The sequence below is a fragment of the Lactuca saligna genome, chromosome 4 (assembly GCF_052625555.1).
Source record: "Lactuca saligna cultivar CGN05327 chromosome 4, ASM5262555v1, whole genome shotgun sequence".
NCBI lineage: Eukaryota > Viridiplantae > Streptophyta > Magnoliopsida > Asterales > Asteraceae > Lactuca > Lactuca saligna.
The window spans coordinates 271758963-271785976 of NC_136420.1; the positions used below are offsets into that span (position 1 = coordinate 271758963).

General features: G+C 40.7%; 1 protein-coding gene across 3 annotated transcripts; it reads right to left on the bottom strand.

Annotated features, from left to right (window-relative positions):
* Positions 1-955: 955 nt before the first annotated feature.
* On the bottom strand, positions 956-4680 carry LOC145043620 (protein MID1-COMPLEMENTING ACTIVITY 1-like). 3 transcript variants are annotated; one of them, XM_078992327.1, is made up of 9 exons: positions 4598-4650; positions 4396-4450; positions 3548-4172; positions 2478-2866; positions 2277-2386; positions 2121-2192; positions 1896-2002; positions 1311-1404; positions 956-1218 (listed from the first exon to the last, which is right to left on the bottom strand). In XM_078992327.1, exons 3-9 carry the CDS (start codon positions 3959-3961, stop codon positions 1160-1162), a joined length of 1245 nt encoding a protein of 414 aa, XP_078848453.1. In that variant the 5' UTR covers positions 3962-4172; positions 4396-4450; positions 4598-4650; the 3' UTR covers positions 956-1159. The 3 variants fall into 3 exon arrangements, with proteins under 3 accessions (XP_078848453.1, XP_078848451.1, XP_078848452.1); XM_078992325.1 differs by having other exon boundaries at positions 4423-4680; XM_078992326.1 differs by having other exon boundaries at positions 4396-4680.
* Between the last annotated feature and the right edge of the window lie 22334 nt (positions 4681-27014).

Below are 27014 nucleotides of genomic sequence, written 5' to 3' on the forward strand. Positions count from 1 at the left end.
TTACCTACGCATAAATATGGTATTGCCAACACATATTTTATGACATGTGTAGTCCAAGGCATTACCCATATCATCCGTACAATCCATGTCATTGGGCATGTAGGCTGCCATGTAAGCAACCACAACATCAGCCACGTAAGCAACCACATCATCGGCTACCTAAAAAAATCAAAAGACATTTACCCACACATACTACTTTTAGGCACACATACATGTGTAGGTAGATGTTGCCTTTTACCTACACATATACGATGCATGGGTAATGATTTATACTAACATGCATGAACCAACAAATAGTGACATTTAATATATGTGTGGGTAAAGATGACCACCAACACATACTAGGCTTCTACCTACACATAAAAGGGCTTGTTAGGCACTCACTAGGAAGAAGAAACACTGCCTTTAGCTCTCGCTAGGGGGCTCGCCAAGCTTGCTTCGCTACCCATATAGCAAGAAGAGAGAGAAAAGATTGTTTGCATGTGATTGGTTGCTTCCATTTTGACCATTGGTTGTGATTTTTTTTCTTCCTCTTTTTTTTTAAACAAAACTTATTAAACTACTCACACTACCATCTCCTACATTTCAACCTATATATATTAAGCTTACGTGGCAATGAGAAAACCTATGTGACAATTTGCTAGGAATGTTACCATTCATTTCACCCTTATTGAGACTTGCGGTGAAGTCTATTCTGGAAAACTCTAATTTTTTTTGCATAAATCTTGGAAGGGTTACCCTTTTTTTTTTCTAAAAAGTATTATAAAAGTTATGGAATAGTTGATTTATCTACAGATCCCACCATTTTTTTGTCTTTTAGTGATTTCACATTAATTCCTCGGTATTATTCATCGTTACTCATAGGTTTAAATGATCTGTAGAGCCTCCTCTGCAGATGTTGTGGTCATTTTCCAAAACTCCAATTTTATTGGTTAAATGCTTAAAACACCCCCTAAAATTTAGTATTTCATGAATTCTCACTATTTAATGGTTAACAATATTATACCACAAGACATAAAGTTGGAAAAGAAGAAATTTTTAAAAGTTTTTCAACTAGCAAACACATTACACGTGTGTAAACTCCCAATTCTGCCTCCTAAAACCAAAATATTATTAAAAGGAAAAGATTTGCCATGAATTGATACGTTCTATTATCCCTCTATGATTCCATGTACTGTGTGGAGGGAGGGATTGTTTTTATCTTCTGAGGACCTTCAACTGTTGATATTTGATCACATCAATTACTACCCAAAATAATGCATAAATACCAATAATAACAGATAATAATAATCACTAGAAAGTCATCCCACCATGAATTCCTCGCATTTCAATTTCCCGTAATTCTTGGACAAGCGCACAACAACAGCAACATAAATGCAATACAAAGTCACCACACCACCCTCCCTACAGAACACAACAAGTTGTACTGCGTTTGGTATGCATTGAACTGGTCAACCGGTACTTGGACTAATATCAATAAGACAAAAATTGTCGTTTTTTGTCCCACCCAAAAAAGTGGAGCAAGGTGGGATAGAGACTCGCTCTCGATCTCTCATCTATGCAAAAGACGTAAATACCCTTCTCATCCTTGTCATTGAAAATAGCCCAAAAAAGTGGCATAGTCATGTACTGTGCAACAAATGCAGCCGAAGGCTGCATGTGTTACACTGGACTGTACTGGACAAGATTTTCAGGGTTATTTTCAATGACGAGGATGAGAAGGGCATTTACGTCTTTTGACCAGATGAGAGATCAAGAGCGAGTCTCTATCCCTCCTTGTTCCACCCTTTTGGATAGGACAAAAAACGGTAATTTTTGTCTTATTGACATCAGTTCAAGTACCAGTTGACCGTTCGATGCATGTCAAACACAGTATAAGGCTTAAACAGTATTACCCTGATGTTGAAAGTATTCCGAAGCTTCCTCCTAATGCAACAAGTATAGCAACAACATGATGCTATTAGGGAGTACGCCATCAACTCATTGCAAGCATCTGCTGAAGCTGATAAAATCACATTTTTTTCGTGTAAGCTTCTAATGCATTATAAGAAATAATAAATATAATCCTACCACATAATGCTCTTAGTTAAACGACATTGATATTAAGTAGGCAATCTTACTCATGTGCGTGTTTGTTGCCACTGTAGCAATTTTTGAGAGTGTTCCACATGGAAATAAGAAGGTTTTTAAGCCTATAGAAACACATAAAAACCTGTTTAGTTCATAAGGGAGAAATACAACATAATAAATGTAGGATGAAGGACTACAAGACATACACATCATAGGCTCTGAACAACAACCAAGAACATCTGAATGCCATGCTTCCTCTCGATAAGATCCTCTAGAAGAAAGCAAATCTTGTCTTGATGAAACTGAAGAAATGCTTCTGAAAAACAATAGATATATCATTATATATCTATCATCAATTCTTCCAAGAAACATAAATTTTGATCAATGTTTATGTAGAATCTACAAACCTTGAAGTTGAAAGAACATTCTTTTGCACCTCATTGTGATCTTCATGTTCTTTATTGCTGATAACATACGGATAGTATTCCATATTCTTCTCATATTGAGAATTTGAAGCAAAAACATCGACGATTTCCATAAGATTTTGAATCATTTCACATTGGTTAACATCTAAATAGGATTGTGAATGTTGTAGTTCCATATGAAGCTTTTCATTTTCTTTCTTTATAACCTCATTGAAAGGCAAATCTGGGTAGCTAAAAGAAAGGGATCTTCTCAAAACAGCAACATCATCAGTATTAGATGGATTAGGTTTCATGATAACATCTTGCACCCTTTGGTCTTCTTCATCTAATGTGTATTCGTTTTTGTCCATTTCAATATATTCCAATCTTTCCTGCATAAAAGTTATAGAAGTTGTTTCTTTTTGACTTAACAAGTTAATCTAAATAGCTACACATAACTGTTTCTTTAGATCTTGATTTGGACAAAATGACTTAATGGATTAAGACACTAACCTTTTACCTATTTCCCTTTCTTTTTTCTCCTACCAACTCCTCTTATGTTAAAACTGATAAATATTGTGAAATTTGTTTCTTTTGGAGTGTAAAGATAAGGTATAATGACATAAAAGCCCTTAAGTTTCATTAAAACCCGATGTTTGCAACTTTTTTTTTTTTTTTTTTTTTAATTTTACCTTTTTGTGTATTTTAGGTTCATTAAAGCCCTTAGTTTTGACAGAAATGTTCAGTTTTATCCTTTTTTTGGTTTGAAAAAGAACTGAAGTTTGGTTTTCTGGTTCATTAAAACCTTTTAAGTTTGGGATAAATGTTCAATTTTACAGGGTAAATCTGCAAAAAAGGGTAAACTTGGAAGAAAAAAAAAAAAACAGTTGTAAACATCATGTTTTAGTTAACCTATAATCCATAAATGGGTAAATCCGCAATTTTTTATCAAATTTAAGGGTTTTTATGTCATTATCCCTAAAGGTAAAATGAATATTTATTTACATGAGAGAGAGAGAGAGAGATAGAGAGAGAGAGAGAGAATTGAATCCACATTAAAATCAAGTTAATACCTTGAATCGAGAATTATCCACAAGAGTAATGAGAGGAATGATCTTCAAGTATCTATCAATCTCATCTTGTGCCTTTTTAAATTGATAAACAATGGTCCAACCCATTGCAAGCAAGTAGAAATAGCTTCTATCCTGACAACTATTCACCAAAACGTACGATCTTCTTAATGCATCTTCAAGTTGCTCTAAAGGTTCACGAGTTTCTGGATACTTCTTAAGTTCACTGATTTGAAGTTGTTCTAAAAGATTTCCAATCAATCTCAAATGCATGGCGAATTGTTTGCAGTTGTTTTTGTGCAAACGAGCAGTGCTAGCAGCTTTTACAATCATTCCTATTAGCCTCACTGCATCAAAACCTGTCAGTTGAGCCACATTTGCAATTTCCCCTAAATGATCCCATGCTGCAGCTGCCATTGTTGATTGTTCTTCAAAGAAATTCCCAAATCGCCCTGTCTTAATCTCGTATCTGTGTTTGATTGATGATGCACATCTCAAACTAAACAGTATGTTTGATCTTAATTAACGAAATCAAACATCTTAATTTAATTTAATCATATATTTTTGGAGAAGCTTCAAAGGATCTCCATGAAATGAAGTCCAATTCTGAGATCTTCAACAGGAAATTCTGTATCGAATAAAAGCAAACATATATTAGCAAAAATTAACTAACTCGAATATAAACTAATAACAAAATTTTCCCTCGTTTACAATTACCAAAGTTGGAAAATTGTTCATCAATGCAATCTAACAGCAATTTTAAGGGAAAAGAACGTAAACGCACAAATGAACACAAATGAATGTGAAGAAGTGGTTATAACTGAGAAATTGAGGACTACGAGAATTTCTACCTTCTGATTTCATGGTTTTGGAGTTACCTGCGAAGCATCTTCATCTGCTTAAAATCTGTAGGAACAATCGATTGAAATACAGACGAAATTAGAATTCTTGTTGCTGTTTTCTTCTTCTTCTTCTTCTTAAAGACAGGTTTATTAGGAGATGTTTGAAGAAATCATTCCATAATATCCTCTCCCTCTTCTTCTCCCTACTTACTCTGTGTAAATCTCTGCAAGGAGAGGGGTTGGGCGTCTCTTTTGTCCATGCTCCACGTCTACTACTTTCTTCCATTCTGTAGAGGGAATGTGCTTTTTAAGTATAAAATAGCAAAAGTTTTGTTTTTCGTTTTTTTAATTTATTATTTTATTTAGTCTTAAAATAGAATTGTAATCAATAGGCTAAACCATTAGTATATGGTGTTCTTTTCTCTTTTTTATATTATAAAGTTTGATTCCAAAATTAAATTTCGTTTCTAAATCCAAATATCTTAAAACATCATTAAAGATGGGTAAAGATTCAAAAAAATTTCCTCAATATTATATATATTTTTTTGAGACTGACAAATTTGTATTTAATCTAAACAATTGCTAGAAAAAATATGATTCAAAAGATATTTTTTGACACGAATGTATATTATGAATTATGGTTTATATAAAACCAATCAAGTATATCTGACGTTTATAAAATTCCATGTATGAAACACATATGATTTTGATTGTGATTTTGTATCTTTTATTTGGTTTTATTTTGTGTATGCATAGTAGATGCAAGATGGGTATTAACCATTTGTTATATATTAAGCATTTAAATTTGATGTGTCAGTGTGTTATTAGCTCATTTGGTAGGGACTTTATCTTTTATATTGGAGGTCATAGGTTCTATCCACGTATTGACGATTCCTACTATTGTATTTGATGGGTTTTGTGACATCCTCAAAATCACGGTCAGAAAAAACCGATTTTGTTTATGCTTTGTATAAGAATCAGAGTAACATTTTAAATAAAAGTGTTGCGGAATTTGTCCCAAAATAAAATATGATAAAGATTTATCAAAAACATTTCCAAAGAAATGTATTTCATTAAAAGACTTGGGATGTCATGTTCGATACAGATCAAAAGTATAAACAGTACAATATAAGCTTTACTACATTATTTCGTATATACAGGCCTATATCCGTAATCTCTCATCGAAAACATCACATCTATGCTCATGCGCCACTACCTGTAATACAAGAAACTAAGTGGGTCAGGCTTGGGAGTCTGGGGAGCACATAGGGTTTTCAACCCACAATAAATAAGTTTATTAATTTCATTAATCAGCATTAACCCGATTATCCGTTCCTGTTATCCTCACTTTACGTCCCTAAACACCTATCATAAGGGACCTAGCCTAAGGATCATCATCGGGATGGACATTACTGCTAAGGGGATTCCTCAGCAATAAATATCCTAAAGGCAACCATGTGGGGGATGGAGTACACCGGTGAACACATCGTTCACAACTCCAACAGGTTGCGAGCCTGCTAGTGTTCCACTGGACTGCCTAGAAGAGTCTGTGGTCGTCATCCATACTCCGCTAGATGACAGAATCAACAACATCAACATCGAGGCCTCTCATCATTTTATCACACATCACCTATTACATCTACCCATGTTTTACCCCAACATTTTCATAGATATAAAATACATATTCAGTTTAAATCATTGAAAACATGTATAAAAACGTTCATCCAGTATAGATAGCAAGTATTCAGATAATATGCACACATTGTACGTAATTTATATAAAATACTTCATATTTATGTGTAAGCTGAAAGTAACTATGCACTCACCTGAAAGGTGGTGATTCAGCAATTGGACAGCGCTTTGATACTCTGAAAACAATTTTCCTTCAATAAAACCTAGTACCAATACCACTAGGGTTTACTCTAACAATAAACGCGACAAATTAATAGTCTGACAATTATTATTATTATATAAGCGTTAAATAACACTCAATATAACTCATAATAATAGCTCAAATAATTATTTTAAGGACCTAATAACATTCCTATAATTATTTGAAAGCTATATTAAAAATTGCGTAAGCATAGCTCACTTACAGCGGATTTTAAAGAAAACCAGGCTTTATTTGGAGCAGCGTTTCGAAACCGAAAGACTCTTTTTCTCGGGGCTTCCTTAGGGTGCTGGGGGCTCACCTAGAGTTTAGGGAGGGTTTGGAACCTTAGAGAGAGAGAGAGAGAGAGAGAGAGAGAGAGAAATCTAGAGAGAGAAGAAGATTTGGTGTGAAAAATCGGTTGCCCTCGCACCCCTTTTTATAGGTGCGAGGCTTCGCACTACGCGGGGCGTTCAGCAGCACTACGCGGGGCGTAGTCTCGGATAAGGTTAGCAGGTGGCAAGCTCCGGACGGTGCGATGTGGCTCAAGTTGGACCGAGGGAAGGGTTTGCGTACGCGGCGCGTTCTGAGCTTGGACGTTGGGCGTAATGTGAGGGGCGACGTGTTGCAATCCGAAGCGACTTCTGAGACCATCATCGGACAGTTGTGGTGCTGCCACGTCATCGATTTAGCAACAGACTTCGCAATTTCATGCTTCAACTTTAAAAATTCGTAACTTTTGCGTACGAGCTCTGTTTTCGACGTTCTTTATATCCACGCGAAGGTGGGAATGTACTCTACAACTTTCGTTTAGACTCCGTCTGCTAATTTTGACTCTATTTTAAAAGTTATATTATTAATAGGCCGGGACAAGATTGGTCCGTTAAATTCTCATAACTTCTTAACGAGATCTTCGATTCTCATTTAGGTCGTGTTGGCTAAAAACCGCTCGATCTAATATTCGAATTTCGAGTTGTACACTACTAATCCGAAACTTCGAAAAATCATAACTTCCTCATACGAAGTCAGATTTGGGTGTTCTTTTTATGGACGCTCTCGGTTTAATGTATTCTACGACTTTCGTTTAGATCGCTAAGGATAAATCTCGCTCTATCGTAAATTTACTATTTACGTCTCCCGGTGCCGTGTCGGTTTTGCCGTAAAACTTCGGCGGGCCAAAACTTTTCGTTATAACTCGGATTTTGGCGTTCTTTATATCCCCGAAATCCTTGTTTTGACCACTACAACTTTATGTAAAGATATCAGACTTATCTCACACTTTAATTTTGATGCTTATTTTTATTCTTTATTAAATATATATTTATAATAAAGTAATAAGCACACAAATACACATAATTCACATAGAATTAAAATATTTCATCTTTATTACATCATAAAGAGTTACAATAGTTGACCTAGACTATTATATCGTCTAAAAATGCTTAGCCCCAAAACTCGGGCGTTACAGGTTTTGAGCATAACATCAATCCTATGATGCACATGCAACCCTAAAGATTTTGATCCAAGTTTCTCTAATTCTACATGAAAATCATCCAAAGCTTGTAAACCCTAATCTAGCATACAATAAAATGAAATAACATCTAATAAACAAGTTAGAAGGTTACATTGATTGTTGCTTGAAGATCTTGAGCTTTTGAGAACCTTAGCACCTCAAATGTTGTGTCTCTAACACATCACAAACACCAAAGCAAGTTGGAGAATAATAGGGAGAGGGGAAGCCTAAAATCGGCTCTTAGACTCTTCTTAGGGTTGTGGTAGCTGATTTATGAAGCCCTGGGATCCTTTATATAGGTGAGCTGCTAGGGTTTCAGTCAAAACTCTAATTGGATTGCTTAGGCGTTAAGCATTCCAAAGGAACCTTCCAGAATAAAGCTTTGGACAAATTCAAGGTGGGCTTCCCTCCTTGATTTCATCCACCCCATTCTAATGGATCCTCAACCCAAAATCCAATTATCTTATAATTGCAATTCCAGCCCCTAGGTTCAATTAATATCTTTTTATCACAAAATTAATTTCTTAATTAATTCTTGACGAATATTAATCAACCAATATGATTTCTCTTTTAATATATTATTCATATAATATATTAATAAACCATAATAACCTCTTTCTCCATTATTCATCCAATCAAGTTGCTTCGGTAAAGGAAACCTAAAGGACCTTGATACAACCGGGTCAAGTACATACCAAATATAGTTATGGTCTTAGACACCTAATCCAATAGTATTGTGATAGCGCAATAGTTTGTATGTATTAATATTATGTATTATATTGTATAGTGATAACCCATTAATTTGTATATTGGCCCCCGGGATTCTAAGATCCTCAACATCCAAATTATGTATGTCACCTTCAACGATACTTATACGGCCAAAAAGACGCCTCAAGGGCCTCGTACTAGTAGTTCGATTAGCATGTTATTCACATGGAGTTCAAACACAATCTCACTGACTCCTCTCTCTTCATTTATTATGATGGTGTTGATACTTCAGATCTCCTTCTATATGTTGATGAAGTTGTCTTGACTGATTCGTCTCCGATTCTTCTTCAATGTATTCTCGCTCAGCTTAGCAGGGAGTTGGTCATGACTGACCTTGGGACTCAGCTATTTTCTTGGGATCTCTGCCACCCGCTCTCCTCACAGTCTCTTCCTCTCCCAACGAAAGTTTGCCTCTGAGATCCTTGAGCGTGCGCATATGCTTCAGTGCAATCAAGCTCGCACATAAGACGAGTCCATTGATTTTGAATGCCCTGTGCCAAATTTAAAATATGGGCCCTAATATATATATATATATATATATATATATATATATATATATATATATATAATTCGTTAATACTATTATGGTCTAATCGATTATTACGGTGAGGACGAAGTTGAAAAACAAAAGAAATTAGATTAATTGAAAAAATGGACAATTAAGGGAGTGAGGGAAATTAGAAAAAAATAAAGAAAACAATTACAACATAAATGTGGAATAAAAAAACTAACTAATAAAGAAAAGCGGGAATAAAAAAAACTAATTAATAAAAATGAAGGGTAAGAAAAAAAAACTGATTAATAAAAAACATGTTTGAAGGTGGCGGTAACAAGAATTAACATTGCCCATGTAAAAAGGAAAGTAACAACTTATTAACTACTAGGTGTGAGACCCATGTATTACATGAGTTTAATTAAAAAAATTAAATATAAAATTTTAACAATTTGAAAAAGTTTGAATTTATAAGAAAAATGAGAAAATTTTGAATTATTAAAATTAATGAGACTTTAATGTATTGAATACATTACATATATAAATTTTTTTAAATAAATACTTTACATATATATTATCTTACACATTAAATGTGGAATTTTAATTTAATAAAATGAAAAATACAATAAAATGACAAGTAGAAAATCGAAAATTTAAAAATTCTAGAAAATGACATATATCCAAATGAAGGAGAAGATGACATGTGACAAAATTTTTTTTAATTTATTATAGTAGATTAACTATATATATTAAAGCGCATGGAGGAAAAGAAGAGTATTCTTTTCTATTTCTGACTTTTGCCACATATTTTCTACATTTTATGACTTTTGCCACATCTTTTCTACATTTTAGTGTTGAAACTTCTCATCTTCATAATTTGACCACTTTATTTTACTTATTTATAATTTTGCCACTAAAGTTTCAACAAACTTTACGTTTTTATAATTTTGCCACTTCATTTTTACTTCTTTATATTTTTGCCACTAAACTTTCACTTTTACTTCTTTACAACCATTTTTTCTTTATTCTTTATCATTTTCGTCTACCGTATTCTTCTATCATTTTTTTTTTATTCTTTGGAATTTCCGTCAAACATATTCTTCTACCTTTCATTTTTTTTCTAAAAAGAATGACTCGTGCAAAGCACGGACCTTTTCCTAGTTATTATTAAAAAAAACAAAAGCTTACAGTGGTAAAGGATCGAACATAGGCCCAACTTAAAATGTAGGAATAGCCCCAGCGCCTTTTACCAGTTGAACGAGAATACATTTTCAGATATTTCTTGCGTAATGCAATATATATATATATATATATATATATATATATATATATATATATATATATTAACATGTTTACTATATAAGTTTGCTAAAACTAGAGCCCTATTTTTTTCGGGGTCCTGTGCGAGTCCGGGCATGCTCGCACACCATCCAAGACCACACATAAACTGGATGCCACTGGCCCTCCTATCGCTCTGACCCCTCATTTTATGGTTGTCTTGTTGGGGCCCTTCAGTATCTCACATTTACACAGCCGAATATTACCTTCTTTGTTCAACAGTTTGCCTTTTCATGCATGATCCTCAAGAGCCTAATATGCATGCTCTTAAGCACATCTTACATTACATTCATGGGACTCTTGACCATGGTTTACTATTATATATGTCACGTTCATTTGATCTCTGTGTCTACTCTGATGCTGACTGAGGACGAAGAGGAGGAGGAGGTGGGTGGGTGGGTGGGGGGGGGGGGAGGTTATCTAGTATCCCGTCGTTTCACTTCTGGATATCGCATATTTTTTGGTGATAACGGTGACAACCTGATATCTTGGTCATCTGAACGACAAGGTGTCATTTCTTGTTCCAACATTGAGGCTGAGTATCGTGGTGTTGCCAACGTCGTTGCCGAGACATCTTTGGTTTGTAACTTCTTCAGGAGCTGCTCTGATGTCAGTATGACGAAGCCACCATTATCTATTGTGGCAACATCAATTCGATTTACATGTCTTCGAACCTGGTTCAACATCAAATTATCACTAACTTGATGATATTAACTTCTAATTACTAACTAACGGATAGTTGAGAAGCTAGTTGTTAACTTGTAACCTAGCTAATAAAAAGAATGATTGACAAAAAAAATAAAAATTAGTTGATAAGCAGCTGGATGATAAACAATGAAGTAAAATGACATTTAGAAGAATATGTTTTCTATAATTAAATTGGTGTATATTTGAAATTTTTTAGAAAACTCTTAAAAATTTAAGTAGCCTTTCAAAATATTAGTTTATAAGTTAGATCTAGGACGCCAAACACAACCTTACACATATCATTTACCCATATAAATAGGATAATATTTTCCTTCACAACACAATTGACTCGTTCATTTGAATGTCTCAAATAAAAGTCACACATGAATCTTTAGTTTCATACTTATGCTCATGTGTTAGTATTATGTATTATATTGTATTATGATAACCCATTAGTTTGTATGTATTGCATGTATCGGCCCATGACCTAATCTTGTATTTATACTCTTTAGTAATATATTTATGAATTATGGGAAAATACAAATTATCACAAACTTGATGATATTAACTTTTAATTACTAACTAACGGATAGTTGAGAAGCTAGTTGTTATCTTGTAACCTAGCTGATAAAAAGAATGATTGACAAAAAAATAAAAATTAGTTTATAAGCTAGCTGGATGATAAACAATGAAGTAAAATGATATTTAGAAGAATATGTTTTCTATAATTAAATTGGTGTATATATGAAATTTTTTAGAAAACTTTTAAAAATTTAAGTAGCCTTTCAAAAAATTAGTTTATAAATTAGATCTAGTACGCCAAACACAACCTTACACATATCATCTATCCATATAAATAGGATAATATTTTCCTTTCACAACTCACATGTGTGTGACTCGTTCATTTGAATGTCTCAAATAAAAGTCACACATGACATCACTAATTCAACAACGACACACCAAATAATCTGATACTGTTTGTCATGTTATTGGGTGCTAGTGCTAATTAACTATTGACTTCCACTCTACTCCATCCAAGTATTAAGGGCCGGGTCCCTTGTTGATGCCTAATTGAGTATTACTTTGATAGGTGGCTATGGTTCTCATAAGCCATACTTTGTTGAGTAAATGTCCACGAGAGCCTTAAATTTTGAAGTGGCATAATTTACAAGAATACTTATTATAAGTTACATATTAATGTTATATCTGGAAACAATAATATCTTTTGTAGAAATATAATAAGCTACACAATATATATAAGAAAATGAATGTGAAAACGATGGACCTTGTAAAAGTTGTAACGTAGCTGATATGTCCATTGTAAGAGCAATGTCTTTCTCTCTGTTAGTTACATGAAAGGAATGTTTTGCAATATTTGATTTGACAACTCTTCACCAATAAGATAATGACATAATGTTTTAACAGTAAAATAACATAAAATATTATTTGCATTTATACGATATCAGAAACTATTTCTTGAAATATATTATTTCCTATGAACTGATGCGTTCTCGTTAACTGGAATAAATAGATATAATTACATGATCAGTAAAGAGCTATACAACAATATAGGGCGGAGCTATATATACACATACCATAATATTCTTAATTAGACTTGAATAAAAGATTGTTTTGTTCCTTAAAGGTTTTTTTTTTTTTTTTTTTTTTTTTTTTTTTTTTTTTTTTTATTTATAAGCTTTATGTATGAAAATGATTTCTAATGAGTTGTTCGACATCTTGATTTTTTTTTTTTTTTTTCATCAACTAAAACCAAACCATTAACTGGTTGTTTAAGGAATCCTTTCGTTTAACCCTCTTTCATCATTTTTTTCTTTCAAAATGCACTATTAAAATCCCCAAAGCTCTCTTCAATAATTTTCAAAATCTTCAAATCTTTGCAATGTTTCGAGTATGAAACTTCAGTTATTAATGTGATTGTATGTTCAATGCAACAAAGGTTTTGCATGATGACATCTTAAGATAATTATGGAATTAACTTGTTTAATTATATACTTTGTAATGCTTGGGCCCACTTTATAATTTTATATCTAAACATGCCTGAGATTATTAAAACACTGTAGCTTGTAAAGTTTTTCGTATCTTATCCCCGTGCTCGTTGGATGATATGCTTTTATGAGCGAAGTTTGCCTTCTAATCCAAGTAAAATTTTGAATGATGCTTCCATGAAACTTGAAAAATACGATTATGCATTATGATTGTGATGCTAATTAATATTGGTTTCTTTATTATGTAACATAAAAATACGATTATGCATTATGATTGTGATGCTAATTAATATTGGTTTCTTTATTATGCAACATAGATTAACGAAGCATATGGTTCCGATACTTGGTTTAAGGTCGTGGGTTGTCCACCACTTCAAATCCCCGATCGCCGAAAGAAATGGGGCCATACATATTCCCTGTCGGACGAGGAATACTCTTTGATGGTCAATCTAGTATATGAGCCGATCTTAGTATGATTGCCGCACCTTCTTATTGTTGCTGTCATACCAAGTAGGTAGGCAGTGAGCTAGAATATGTACCCAACAAACGGTGGGTTGGAGTTGATCCAATGTAGGTATTGTAGGTCGCAGGTGTCACGTCACCTACGATAAATCATGTAACTTATGGTCGACCATTAGCTTATGTATATCAATAATGTGAAGATGGTTACACCTCTATGACTTTGAAGTGTCAGTATTATTTTTGGCTCTGAAATCCGGACTACAACTAACAAGTCATGTCGTTTAGATATGTTAATGTTGGACGTACGTCGTTAGCTTTGAACCTGATGGTGGTGGCCAGTATGTGCCCAGAAGTATGTATACATGGTAGTAATTAATGCATTTTAGACTTCGGTGAGACGCAAAATGATGACTTATTGGCCTTGTCGTATGTAACGTTCCAAATTTCGAAGAAAAATTTTCATTCAATATTAGAACCATTTGTACCAATTACAACTCCAAAGATCTAAATAAAACCATTCGTTTCAAAACAACAATCACCAGTATGGTCTTTTTTGTATTAAATGCATGGGACATGTTTCCCAACTAGGGATGTCAGTGGGGTAAACGTAGTGGGACTTGTATCCCCCGCCCCCGAATGTCTGGATTACCCTACCTCTACCCCCGCTCACGTTTCCCCACCCTCATTTGGGTTGATTTTTTTGGCTAACGAAGTTGTTCTTTGGTCCAAAAGAAGTTGTTTGGGGCTAAAAGAAGCTATTTTTGTTTAAAAATAGTTATTTACAGCCTAATTTTACATGTTTAAAATAAAAGTATTATAACGTGTCAAAAACATTATACTAATAACTTAAAGCCATGGTATTTTGTTAATTTTGGAGGTTCCAAATCATTGTTATTATTTATTATATTTTTATAATTAATATATTAACGGGGCCCCCATTAGGGTTTCGGGACGGGACTACCCACCCCCGCCCCCACCCCCGGAATAAAAATGGGGGTTAGACTTGCCCTCACCCCTGACCCTGATTTTTTAACCAAATATCGGGATCGGGGCTCCATGGGCTCAGGGTCCCACGAGACTTTTTTGAAATCCCTATTCCCAACTACATTAAATGAAAAATCATGTCGTTGAAAATTTCTAATTTTACATCTAAATTTTTTCAAAACCAAAATAACCATACCACTCCTAGGCCAAAATGGTGTGACTGCCTAGATTGTGGCCATGGGTTGTAAACGGGTTGCGAGTGGGTTGCGGGTGACCATCTTATTATAAAAGCAAGTATACAACATGATTAATTATTTTGGGCAACTTTTATATTATTTATAATGTTGTTATCCTTTACTTTTAATCAAAGCTTATATTCATAAAAGAAGGATAAAACTGCAAAATTGGTCCTTATGGTTTGCGAAAAACTTTGGATAGGGTCCAAAAAGTTTTCAACTTGCATGGAAGACCCAAAATCAAAAACTTCCTGTGATTTTGGTCCTTATAGAAGTTTTCAACTTACATATTAATGGTCCTTATAGAAGTTTTCAAAATTAAAAGACGGATTTGTAAAAAGAGAGTTTTGAGAAAGAAAACAGTTTTAGAAAAGCAAAAACAATTTAGAAAGAAAAGAATTTTGATAAGAGAAAAGGGTGTGGTGCATGCAATCAGCCGAGCTCAAGTAAGTACCCCAAAATACCCATACAAGTTTATGTTATGATTATCAATTAGTAGAATAACATGCTAGATTAGGACTAAGGATCTAGGAAGGATGCCTTATGTGCATGTTATATGTGCTTTTGAGCTGCATGATAGTGCTGGCTAGACAATAGTAGGATAGCCTGTTTAGGTTATGCCTTTGAGCTGCATGATAGTGCTGGCTAGACAGTAGTAGGATAGCCTGTATAGGTTATGCCTGAGTTTATGAGCTTGTGTTGCATGCTAGTGCAGATTCCTGATATGAGATTATGATTGCTTGAGTATGTTATGGTTAGATTTTCCCTTGTCTGAATGCTACTTGCTTTGTGTATTGTGGGGTTCTGAGTGATGGGAGTTAGCCATTAGGTGGATTCGTCACGTCACATGTGATCAGGGTTGAACAATCTCAGAGTGCTGGATTTGGCCCTATCGCGCAGCTCTTGTTTGATTCCAACCGTTGTAGGGACGGGTCTTTTACTCGAAGGATTATCTGAGCCTCGTCACATGTGATGGTATCCAGGTGATGGCTAATTGGCATCACAAGGAGGCCTTCAGCGGCTAAGGATTGGTTTGGTTTGAGTCAGAGGTTTCCCCAGGATAAGCCTAGGATGAGGTAGTGCTGGGAGCAGTAATAGTAGAGAAGGGACCTGGGGGAGTCGAAGCAGTTCCCGAGGAAAGTACGGATAGATGTGGAAGGTAGTATGGGCCCGTACTACTGAAAGCAGAGGATCCGTGCTCGATTCGGGAAAAGCCGAGACGAGACCAGGGAACTGGTAGAGCGTGTGTTTGGTCTTGCAGTAGTGATAAGTATCCTGATAAGTGGATGTATTATATTTTCAGCATGGTGACATTGCGAGAGCGGTCAGTGGGCGGATCAGGCGCCAGAGAGGGATCAGGCTCGAGTTCAGGGGCCGAGCAGCTCGAGGAGCGGATGAGGGAGTTGATATCAGCTGAGGTTACGCGCAGTATTCTAGATCAGACTCCTGTGATATTTGGCACGGTCAAGGAGGGTATACTGGAGATTTTGGATGAGAGGCTGGGAGTCTTCCATACCGAGATGATGGCTTTGATGGGAGCTCGTACTTTGACATTCCGAGAGTTTAGGGCTTGCGGGGCACCATATTATCATGGGGCTAGGGACCCCATTACTAGCAGCAGGTGGTTGGCTGATGTTACTAACGTGTTCCGTACGAGCCGGTGTCCCGAGGGGGACAAGGTCAGACTCGCCTCCTGTCTTCTGAAGGACAGAGCGAGGGATTTGTGGGAGGAGATTGGTCATGCTTTGGGGGATGATGCCGCGTTGGACGCGATGATATGGAGCGATTTCTCATCCAGGTTCAGGGCAGAGTTTCGCCGATTATTGAGGTGCAGCAGTTGGCACGGGAGTTGTAGGATTTGACGCAGACCATTGAGACTGTGGCGGAGATCACGGCCAAGTTCAGGGAGAGGGCTCTTCTTGTACCCCAGTATGCCGTGGATGAGGAAATGAAGAAGACCCGATATCACGAGATGTTGAGGGATGACATCAGGTAGTTTATGAGCAGGTCCAACTGCAAAACGTTGGAGGATATGATCGCACGAGCTAGAGAGAGGGAGATTGATTTGGAGCAGATTCGAAAGAGGAAGCCGGATGAGGTTCAGGCAATCACAGGTTCGGGCAAAAGGCCCAAGGGGTCGGATTCGAGATCGAGGGTGTAACGACCCAAAATTTAAGACCAAAAATCTCTTTAATAAATCATTACTTAAAATAACTTCATCATTCCAAAACATAATATGAGTATAAGTTTTCAAAACATATGTTCGTTATCAGAGTAAAATTCCCAGGCTGTCTAATCTATGGTGTGTGCCATGCGATCACCCCGAGCTCCTTCCTCCGCTACCGGAAGTACCTGAAACCAAAACTGAAAACCGTAAGCACGAAGCTTAGTGAGTTCCCCACCCTACCACATACCATGCATAACCACATACTGCACATACTGGGCCACGCCCCCTATCTTGGGCCTCGCCCCCTACCTCGGGCCTCGCCCGCTACAACGGCCCCGCCGCTCCAGGCCCCACCTGGTTTCGAGCCCCGCTCGGATACAGATCTGTTTTTCTTAGGCCTCGCCTGTCACAGGGCCTCGCCCGTCACGTAGTACTAATAACACATAAACAATTCATAACACATAACTAACACATGCAACTGGTTCTTTCCTAAGGCCTCGCCTTTCCTGGGCCTCGCCCATGTCCTTGCTACTGAGGAGTCATGGAACCCCATCCATGCTCCTAATGGTAGTGAGGTACGGGCCTAGCCCACTCTCACTCTTGTTCTAGTTCGGGCCTCGCCCCTAATCTGCTACTAGTGAGGTATGGAACCCCATCCACACCCTGCTATTGGTGAGATACGGGACCTCGCCCACACTCACCTCCCTACCAGGACATACATGTATCACACAGACAACAAGTATAACTATCATATATAACAATTCCGTGGGCGCCCGCCCGCTATTACTGGACCTCGTACTGCAAACAATGCTAGCATACTATGCCTAGGGCTAACCCCCAGGTCTTCTACTCATAACTACATGGGCCGGTATTGTGGCCTTAGACCCATTCACACAAAGGGAAACTCACCTGAACTGGCTGAACTTGCTGATGATCTCACTAGCTGCTTCCCGACAACTCACAGAACTCCTGCTCTCCTTGCTCCCTGAACTACCAATATCAATGTAACACTGAGTCTAACTGACCCCCGAAAGACAACCAAGTCCACCCTGGTCCAAAGTCAAAGTCCTGGTCAAAGTCAACCTTCCAGGTCAACCCTACTCGCCGAGTCACCCTACTGACTCGCCGAGTTCATAATATTCAGATTCCTTCCATTCCTGACTCGACTCGCCGAGTCAGTCCATGACTCGCCGAGTCTACCGATTTCTGAGTCCAGACCTGTCCAACTCACTGAGTCTCCACCCGACTCACTGATTCGAGTCACAACTCGAAGGGTTTGGGGGTTCCGCGACCTGACTCGCCGAGTCCAAGAACAGACTCGCCGAGTCCAAGGCAATCCTCATACGACTCGACGAGTTGTTCATCCCACTCGTTGAGTTTCTCCAAATCTTCATGCTACTCGCCGAGTCCACTCAAAGGACTCGTCGAGTCCCTTCAGATCTCCTTACATGCAGATGATTTTTGAGTCATGCATGGACTCCAAACTATAGATCCATCCTTCCCAAGCCTATTCCACACGTAAAGTTGCAAACTTTACGTGTAGAGAAGGAGATCTAGGCAAGATACGCCATTAACTAGGGTGTAGGGCCAAGGGACTTCAAAATCGACTCAATGGCTGATACTTTATGCTTCTCCAGGCCCTAAAACACTTGAATCTGAAGTAGCAACTCCAGATCCGGCCTCTATCCCAAAATAACAACATTATGGCAAAAGAGCCCCACAACCACACATAGATCTAGGTGCAAAAAGAGTCCAGGAACTAGTTTATTACCTTCAAGTGCTCAGAATGGACTCACAATCCCAGATCTAAAGCTCCTTCTTGCTCCTCCAAGCTCCTTCTTCCTTTTCCAAGCCTTAATGCACCTTCCAAGGCTCAACTAGGAGATATGACGGCTAGGGTTTGATATCCAGGGCTAAAGAGGCAGTAAGGAACCCTAGGAAGAAGATTAAGACGTTTATATAGGCCCCAAGTCCCGAATTTAGGGTTTTCCATGCACAGACCAGACTCGCCGAGTCACCTTAGCCGACTCGCCGAGTCGGTCGCTTACACCTCGACCCGGATCCCGCTCGGACTCGCCGAGTCCCTCCTTGGACTCGCCGAGTCGGCCCTTAAATTAGGGTTTTTCTTTCCCTTCTTGGCCTTAGAAACTTTGGGTGTTACAACTCTCCCCCACTTAAACTAAACTTCGTCCTCGAAGTTTACTATACTTTACTGTCGGCGATCAACCTCTAAAGCCCCACCATCCGTTTTAGCACCAACTGCCTAACTTTGCTGGCCTTCCGTTTAATCATTCAGACCAACGCCCATCCTTATAGATAATAACTTCGGATGCATCCTGACCCTGATCATCCTGGAAACACAACTTACTCCACCGACAATCTTTCTGGTAATCCCCGAGTACTGCAACATAAGGGTCCACCCCTTCTTTCCTTGCGCGATTTCCCTGTCTTCCTAAGGCAACGCTCCATAACCGTCTATCCCTTCTGCTGCTGTGGAGACCCTTTCCTTACCAAATCCATTACTCCCGCCACTCCCAGTACGGGTCATCGTTGCCAGTACCCTCTGGGCATTCATCCTGCTATCACTTGGTGTTGAGCACCCCACGATCGACTGACTGAATTCCACCATACTCTGCATCCCCGCACTGCTACTGACTAGGAATCCTGCTATCACTTATCTGGCTTCCGAATGAACTGAGACCATCCTGGTCCCTACCGACCTATCAACAACTGGATTACCGACCCTCACCGATTATTGACCCAGCACAACCTCTAGTCGCTCCCAGCGACATTCGAAGATACTTCCGCCACCTATACAACTCCAACTATTCTATCATGCTTGGCACTACAAATTCCTGGGATCCCCGATCCCCTTGCCTAGACGCTAAGATACTACCAGGTCCTACCTGTGCTGCTAAAACTTACGGGCCTCGCCCACGGGTCTCACCCAACCGTACTACTGAGCCACCCGGCCCTCAGGTCTCACCTATACTGCTATCCTCATACGGACCTCGCCCACGGGTCTCACCCGAATGTATCCTAGAGAGGCCTCTTCCAAGGCTATACCGGCAACTCCATACCATTCTCATCCACTTTCCATTCCCGATCCCTATCGGAATGTTAGGAGATAAGGGCCTCGCCCCGACTCCGCCAAGAGCTACTACAAAATGCTACGACTGCCCCGTAGTCTTACATCACTTTCCACCACTAACTGCTGACACGAAAGCATCTCCTACTATTTGACCTCAAGATCCCCAATTCGACTCACACGAGCTCTACATGTGGCCCTTTAACCTGAATCTGGACCACATACCCACCATTACCCTTCACACGCACTCACTGATGGGAAGTTCTCAAACTCTCAACCCTGAACTTTTAAACGCTGAACTACCCCTTTTTCCTTATCAGAAGTCATATACCCGATCTGGATTCGCGTGCCCTTACTCTTATACACTCGGAGGATTCTCCCCCACTTGGATCCTACTTACACCTCGATGATCGATGAGAAGAAATCCCAAACCCTTGCTACCATAATCAATCCGCTGAGGAATCCCAAGCTTACCATAGCTAAGGATCCAACCTGTCCATGTCGAAACTTATACGGCTCCGAACTAGCGAGACATACCGAGCCTCTCCTTGGCATGCTACGGATATTGCACTCAAAGTAACCTTCTTCGATACAACTCATCTCTTAATTACTAACCAATAACCAAGGTATGCGAATGGCATATAACTCGATCCCAATGAACCCGCTCGAAAATAAAATTCTCAACCGCTAATGATGTAGAATCATAACAATATAATCATGCACAAAATAAAAGAACTGGAAACAGAAGTCACATACCTGCAATGTCCGGCGTCGCTCGCATCTCCAAAGTAGCCATCTGAAAAGCCCTGCCTCCTACCGCAGGCGCCTCCGCATGGCCCTGACGGCCGTCTGTGATCCTCAAGGTAGCAGGGGCGGGTGCCATCACCCGTCCTGCTGAAAACAAACTAGGGCACTGGGCCTTCTTGTGGCCCCGCTGATTGCAGTGAAAACATATCAAGTCTGATCCCTGGGTGATGGTAGCAGTACAATCTCTGCTAAAATGACCCGTCCGACCGCACCTGAAACAGCCGGACTCACCACCACTACCACTCCTGCACGCGCCCCCGTGCGTCCTGCCACACCTTCCGCATCGACTGCGGTCCTGATAATCCCTCATCCTTGAATCTGTCCCCTTGGGCCTTTTTCCCGAACTCGCGGCTACCTGAACCTCATCCGACTTCCTCTTCCTGATCTGCTCCAAATCAATTTCCCTTTCCCTGGCCCGGGAAATCATATCCTCCAGAGTCTTACATCCGGACCTGCTCACGAACTCCCTGATGTCATCCCTCAGCATCTCGTGATATCGTGCCTTCTTCATCTCCTCATCCGCGACATACTGCGGAACCAGAAGGGCTCTCTCTCTGAACTTGGCGGTGATCTTCGCCACAGTCTCGGTAGTCTACGTCAAATCCTGAAACTCCCGGGCCAACTGTTGCACCTCAATAATCGGCGAAAACTCTGCTCTAAACCTCGCTGAGAAATCACTCCAAGTCATCGCGTCCAACGCGGCATCATCCCCCAAAGCGTGACCAATCTCCTCCCACCAATCCCTCGCTCTGTCCTTCAGAAGATAGGAAGCGAGTCTGACCTTGTCCTCCTCAGGACACCGGCTCGTACGGAACGCATTGGCAACATCAGCCAACCATCTGTTGCTAGCGATGGGGTCCCTAGCCCCGTGATAGTCTGGTGCCCCGCAAGCCCTGAACTCCCGAAATGTCAAGGTACGCGCTCCCAACAAAGCCATCATCTCAGTACGGAAGGCTCCCAGCCTCTCATCCAAAATCTCCAATATACCCTCCTTGACCGTGCCAAAGATCACAGGTGTCTGAGCTAAAATATTGTGCATAACCTCCGCTGATATCAACTCCCTCACCCGCTCCTCGAGCTGCTCGGCCCCTAAACCCGAGCCTAATCCCTCTCCGGCGCCTGATCCGCCCGCTGGTCCCTCTTGCAATGTCACCATACTGAAACATACAACATAACCACTATCAGGACACTCCTCCCTACTGCGAGACCAAACATACTCACTACCAGGTTCCCGGTCTTGTCTCGGCCTTCCCTGAATCGAGTACGGATCCTCTGCTTTCAGTAGTACGGGCCCATACTACCTTCCACATCTATCCGTACTTTCCTCAGGAACTGCTTTGACTCCACCAGGTCCTTTTTGCTACTTCTACTGCTCTCAGCACTACCTCATCCTAGGCTTACCCTAGGGAAGCCTTTGACTCAACTCAACCAGTCCTCAGCTGCTGAAGGCCTCCTCGCAATGCCAATTAGCCATCACCTAGATACCATCACATGTGACGAGGCTCAGATAATCCTTCAAGTAAAAGACTCGTTCCTACAACGGTTGGACTCAAACAAGAGCTGCGCAATAGGACCAAATCCAACACTCTGAGATTATTCAACCCTGATCACATGTGACGTGATGTATCCACCTAATGGCTAACTCCCATCACTTAGAATCCCACAATGCACAAAGCAAGAAGCATTCAGACAAGGGAAAATCTAACCATAACATACTCAAGCAATCATATCCACATAGCAAGAATTTAAACTAGCATGCAACACAACTCATAACTCAGGCATAACCTACTCAGGCTATCCTACTACTGACTATTCAACACTGTCATGCAGATCAAAAGCACATATAACAGGCACATAAGGCATCCTCCCTAGATCCTTAGTCCTAATCTAGCATGCTGCTCTATTAACTGATAATCAAAACATAAAGTTGTATGGGTATTTTGGGGTACTTACTTGAGCTCGGTTGATTGCATGCACCACACCTCTTTTCTCTTTCAAGTTCTTTTCTTTCTGAATTCTTTTTACTTTTATAAAGCCGTTTTCTTTCTCAAAACTCTATTTACAAAACTATCTTTTCACTTTTGAAAAGTTTTTATCCGACCCCTCAGTTTGAGTTCAGGCACACCCGAGAGTATGCCCGAATCCCTCAAACCAAGGCCCTGATACCAACTTGTAACGACCCAAAATTTAAGACCAAAAATTTCTTTAATAAATCATTAATTAAAATAACTTCATCATTCCAAAACATAATATGAGTATAAGTTTTCAAAACATATGTTCGTTATCAGAGTAAAATTCCCAGGCTGTCTAATCTATGGTGTGTGCCATGCGATCACCCCGAGCTCCTTCCTCCGCTACCGGAAGTACCTGAAACCAAAACTGAAAACCGTAAGCACGAAGCTTAGTGAGTTCCCCACCCTACCACATACCATGCATAACCACATACTGCACATACTGGGCCACACCCCTATCTTGGGCCTCGCCCCCTACCTCGGGCCTCGCTCGCTACAACGGCCCCAGCGCTCCAGGCCCCGCCTGGTTTCGAGCCCCGCTCGGATACAGATCTGTTTTTCTTAGGCCTCGCCTGTCACAGGGCCTCGCCCATCACGTAGTACTAATAACACATAAACAATTCATAACACATAACTAACACATGCAACTGGTTCGGTCCTAAGGCCTCGCCTTTCCTGGGCCTCGCCCATGTCCTTGCTACTGAGGAATCATGGAACCCCATCCATGCTCCTAATGGTAGTGAGGTACGGGCCTAGCCCACTCTCACTCTTGTTCTAGTTCGGGCCTCGCCCCTAATCTGCTACTAGTGAGGTATGGAACCCCATCCACACCCTGCTATTGGTGAGATACGGGACCTCGCCCACACTCACCTCCCTACCAGGACATACATGTATCACACAGACAACAAGTATAACTATCATATATAACAATTCCGTGGGCGCCCGCCCGCTATTACTGGACCTCGTACTGCAAACAATGCTAGCATACTATGCCTAGGGCTAACCCCCAGGTCTTCTACTCATAACTACATGGGACGGCATTGTGGCCTTAGACCCATTCACACAAAGGGAAACTCACCTGAACTGGCTGAACTTGCTGACGATCTCACTAGCTGCTTCCCGACAACTCACGAAACTCCTGCTCTCCTTGCTCCCCGAACTACCAATATCAATGTAACACTGAGTCTAACTGACCCACGAAAGACAACCAAGTCCACCCTGGTCCAAAGTCAAAGTCCTGGTCAAAGTCAACCTTCCAGGTCAACCCTACTCGCCGAGTCACCCTACTGACTCGCCGAGTTCATAATATTCAGATTCCTTCCATTCCCGACTCGACTCGCCGAGTCAGTCCATGACTCGCCGAGTCTACCGATTTCTGAGTCCAGACCTGTCCAACTCACTGAGTCTCCACCCGACTCACTGATTCGAGTCACAACTCGAAGGGTTTGGGGGTTCCGCGACCTGACTCGCCGAGTCCAAGAACAGACTCGCCGAGTCCAAGAACAGACTCGCCGAGTCCAAGAACAGACTCGCCGAGTCCAAGGCAATCCTCATACGACTCGACGAGTTGTTCATCCCACTCGTTGAGTTTCTCCAAATCTTCATGCTACTCGCCGAGTCCACTCAAAGGACTCGTCGAGTCTCTTCAGATCTCCTTACATGCAGATGATTTTTGAGTCATGCATGGACTCCAAACTATAGATCCATCCTTCCCAAGCCTATTCCACACGTAAAGTTGCAAACTTTACGTGTAGAGAAGGAGATCTAGGCAAGATACGCCATTAACTAGGGTGTAGGGCCAAGGGACTTCAAAATCGACTCAATGGCTGATACTTTATGCTTCTCCAGGCCCTAAAACACTTGAATCTGAAGTAGCAACTCCAGATCCGGCCTCTATCCCAAAATAACAACATTATGGCAAAAGAGCCCCACAACCACACATAGATCTAGGTGCAAAAAGAGTCCAGGAACTAGTTTATTACCTTCAAGTGCTCAGAATGGACTCACAATCCCAGATCTAAAGCTCCTTCTTGCTCCTCCAAGCTCCTTCTTCCTTTTCCAAGCCTTAATGCACCTTCCAAGGCTCAACTAGGAGATATGACGGCTAGGGTTTGATATCCAGGGCTAAAGAGGCAGTAAGGAACCCTAGGAAGAAGATTAAGACGTTTATATAGGCCCCAAGTCCCGAATTTAGGGTTTTCCATGCACAGACCAGACTCGCCGAGTCACCTTAGCCGACTCGCCGAGTTGGTCGCTTACACCTCGACCCGGATCCCGCTCGGACTCGCCGAGTCCCTCCTTGGACTCGCCGAGTCGGCCCTTAAATTAGGGTTTTTCTTTCCCTTCTTGGCCTTAGAAACTTTGGGTGTTACAGAGGGATTATCAGGACCACATCCGGTGCGGGAAGTGTGGTAGGGCGCACAGGGGTGTGTGCAGGAGTGGTAGCAGTGGTGAGTCTGGCTGCTTCAAGTGCGGCTGGACTGGTCATTTTAGCAGGGATTGTACTGCTACCACCATCAAGGGATCAGACTTGATATGTTTTCACTGCAATCAGCGGGGCCACAAGAAGGCCCAGTGCCCCAGTTTGCTTCCAGCAGGACGGTTGATGGCACCCGCCCTTGCAACTTTGAGGATCATAGACGCCCGTCGGGGCCGTGCAGAGGCGCCTGCGGTAGGAGGCAGGGCTTTTCAGATGACTACCTTGGAGACGCGAGAAATGTCGGACGTTGCAGGTATGCGACTTCCGTTTTCAGTTCTTTTATTTATGCATGATTATATTGTTATGGTTCTGCATCATTATCGGTATGAGTATTTTAATTTTGTGCAGACTGCTTGGGATTGAGTTATATGCCATCTGTATACCTTGGATATTTGAATGGTAGTTAGGGGATGTGCTCTATTGGAGAAGGATCCTTAGGATGCAGTAACTGTAGCATGCGTGGGAGGGACTTGGTATGTCTTGCTAGTTCGGAACTGCATAGTTTTAGAAATGGATTGGTTAGATCCCTAGCTATGGTAAGCTTGGGATTCCTCATCAAATCGATTATGGAATGGTAGCAAGGATTGGGATTTCTTTTCGAGCATTGAGCAGCGAGGAGTAAGCAGGATCGAAGTGGGGGAGAATCCTCCGAGTATACAAGGGTAAAAGCACGCAGATCCAAAATGAGTACGCGATCTCTGAGGAGGAAAAGAAGTAGTACAACGTTTGATGGATCAAGGAGTTCAGGGTTGGGAGTTTGAGAAACTCCCCATCAGTTAGTGCGTGTAATGTTGATGTTAGTACGTGGTTAGGAATTCAGGTTAGTGTATCGCATGTAGTACTCGAGTGAGTCGGGATGAAGATCTTGAGGACAGATAGCATGGGATGATTTCGTATTAGTAGACAGTGGCAGAGGCAGCATGTAGAGCATAGTAGAGCAGCGGGAGAGCTGCAACTTTCTCCAGCAGCAGTCAGAGATAGAAGGTGTTATAAGACTACGGGGCAGCAATAACATTCACTAGCAGTCAGAGATGGAAGGTGATGTAAGACTGCGGGTAAGCCGTAGCATTCCATAGTAGCTTCGTTAGCGTAGTTGGGGCGAGGCCCTTATCTCCTAATGATCAGATAGGGATCAGGAATGGGTAGTGGATGAGAATAGTGGGGAGCTTGCCTGTATAGCCCTTGAAAGGTGAGACCTTGGGAGAGGCTGCTCTAGGATGTAATTGGGTGAGACCCGTGGGCGAGGCCCTTATGAGAGTAGCAGTATAGGTGAGACCTGAGAGCAGGGTTGCTCAGTAGTATGGTTGGGTGAGACCCGTGGGCGAGGCCCATGCTAGAGTGGTTAGACAAATGAGACTAGAAGGGTAGAGGCGGGTGAGGCACGTGGGCGAGGCCCGTGAGTTTTAGTAGAACAGGTGGGATTTGGTAAGGACCTTAGCGTCTAGATAGGGGATCGAGGATCCTAGGGTTGTAGTGCCAGAATGGCAGAATAGATTGAGCAGTTATAGGCAGTCGCAGTTTCTTCGAAAGTCGTTGGGAGCGACTAGGAGTTGTGTTGGGGCTAGCGACCGGTGGGAGCCAGTAATCCAGATATTGATAGATTGGTAGGGACCTGGGTGGTCTCGGTTCATTTGGAAGGCAGATAAGGAATAGTAGAAATTTTCAGTCAGTAGCAGTGCTGGTAGGCAGTATATGGTGGAATTCAGTTAGTTGATCGC

Coding starts and splice junctions, on each gene's coding strand:
- LOC145043620 (XM_078992325.1), bottom strand. CDS start 3,961: ATGGCAGCTGCAGCATGGGATCATTTAGGGGAAATTGCAAATGTGGCT. Junction 2,193..2,276: donor TTGTTCAGAGCCTATGATGT/GTATGTCTTGTA, acceptor GTGTTTCTATAG/GCTTAAAAACCTTCTTATTT. Junction 1,405..1,895: donor GGAATACTTTCAACATCAGG/GTAATACTGTTT, acceptor TGTGTTCTGTAG/GGAGGGTGGTGTGGTGACTT.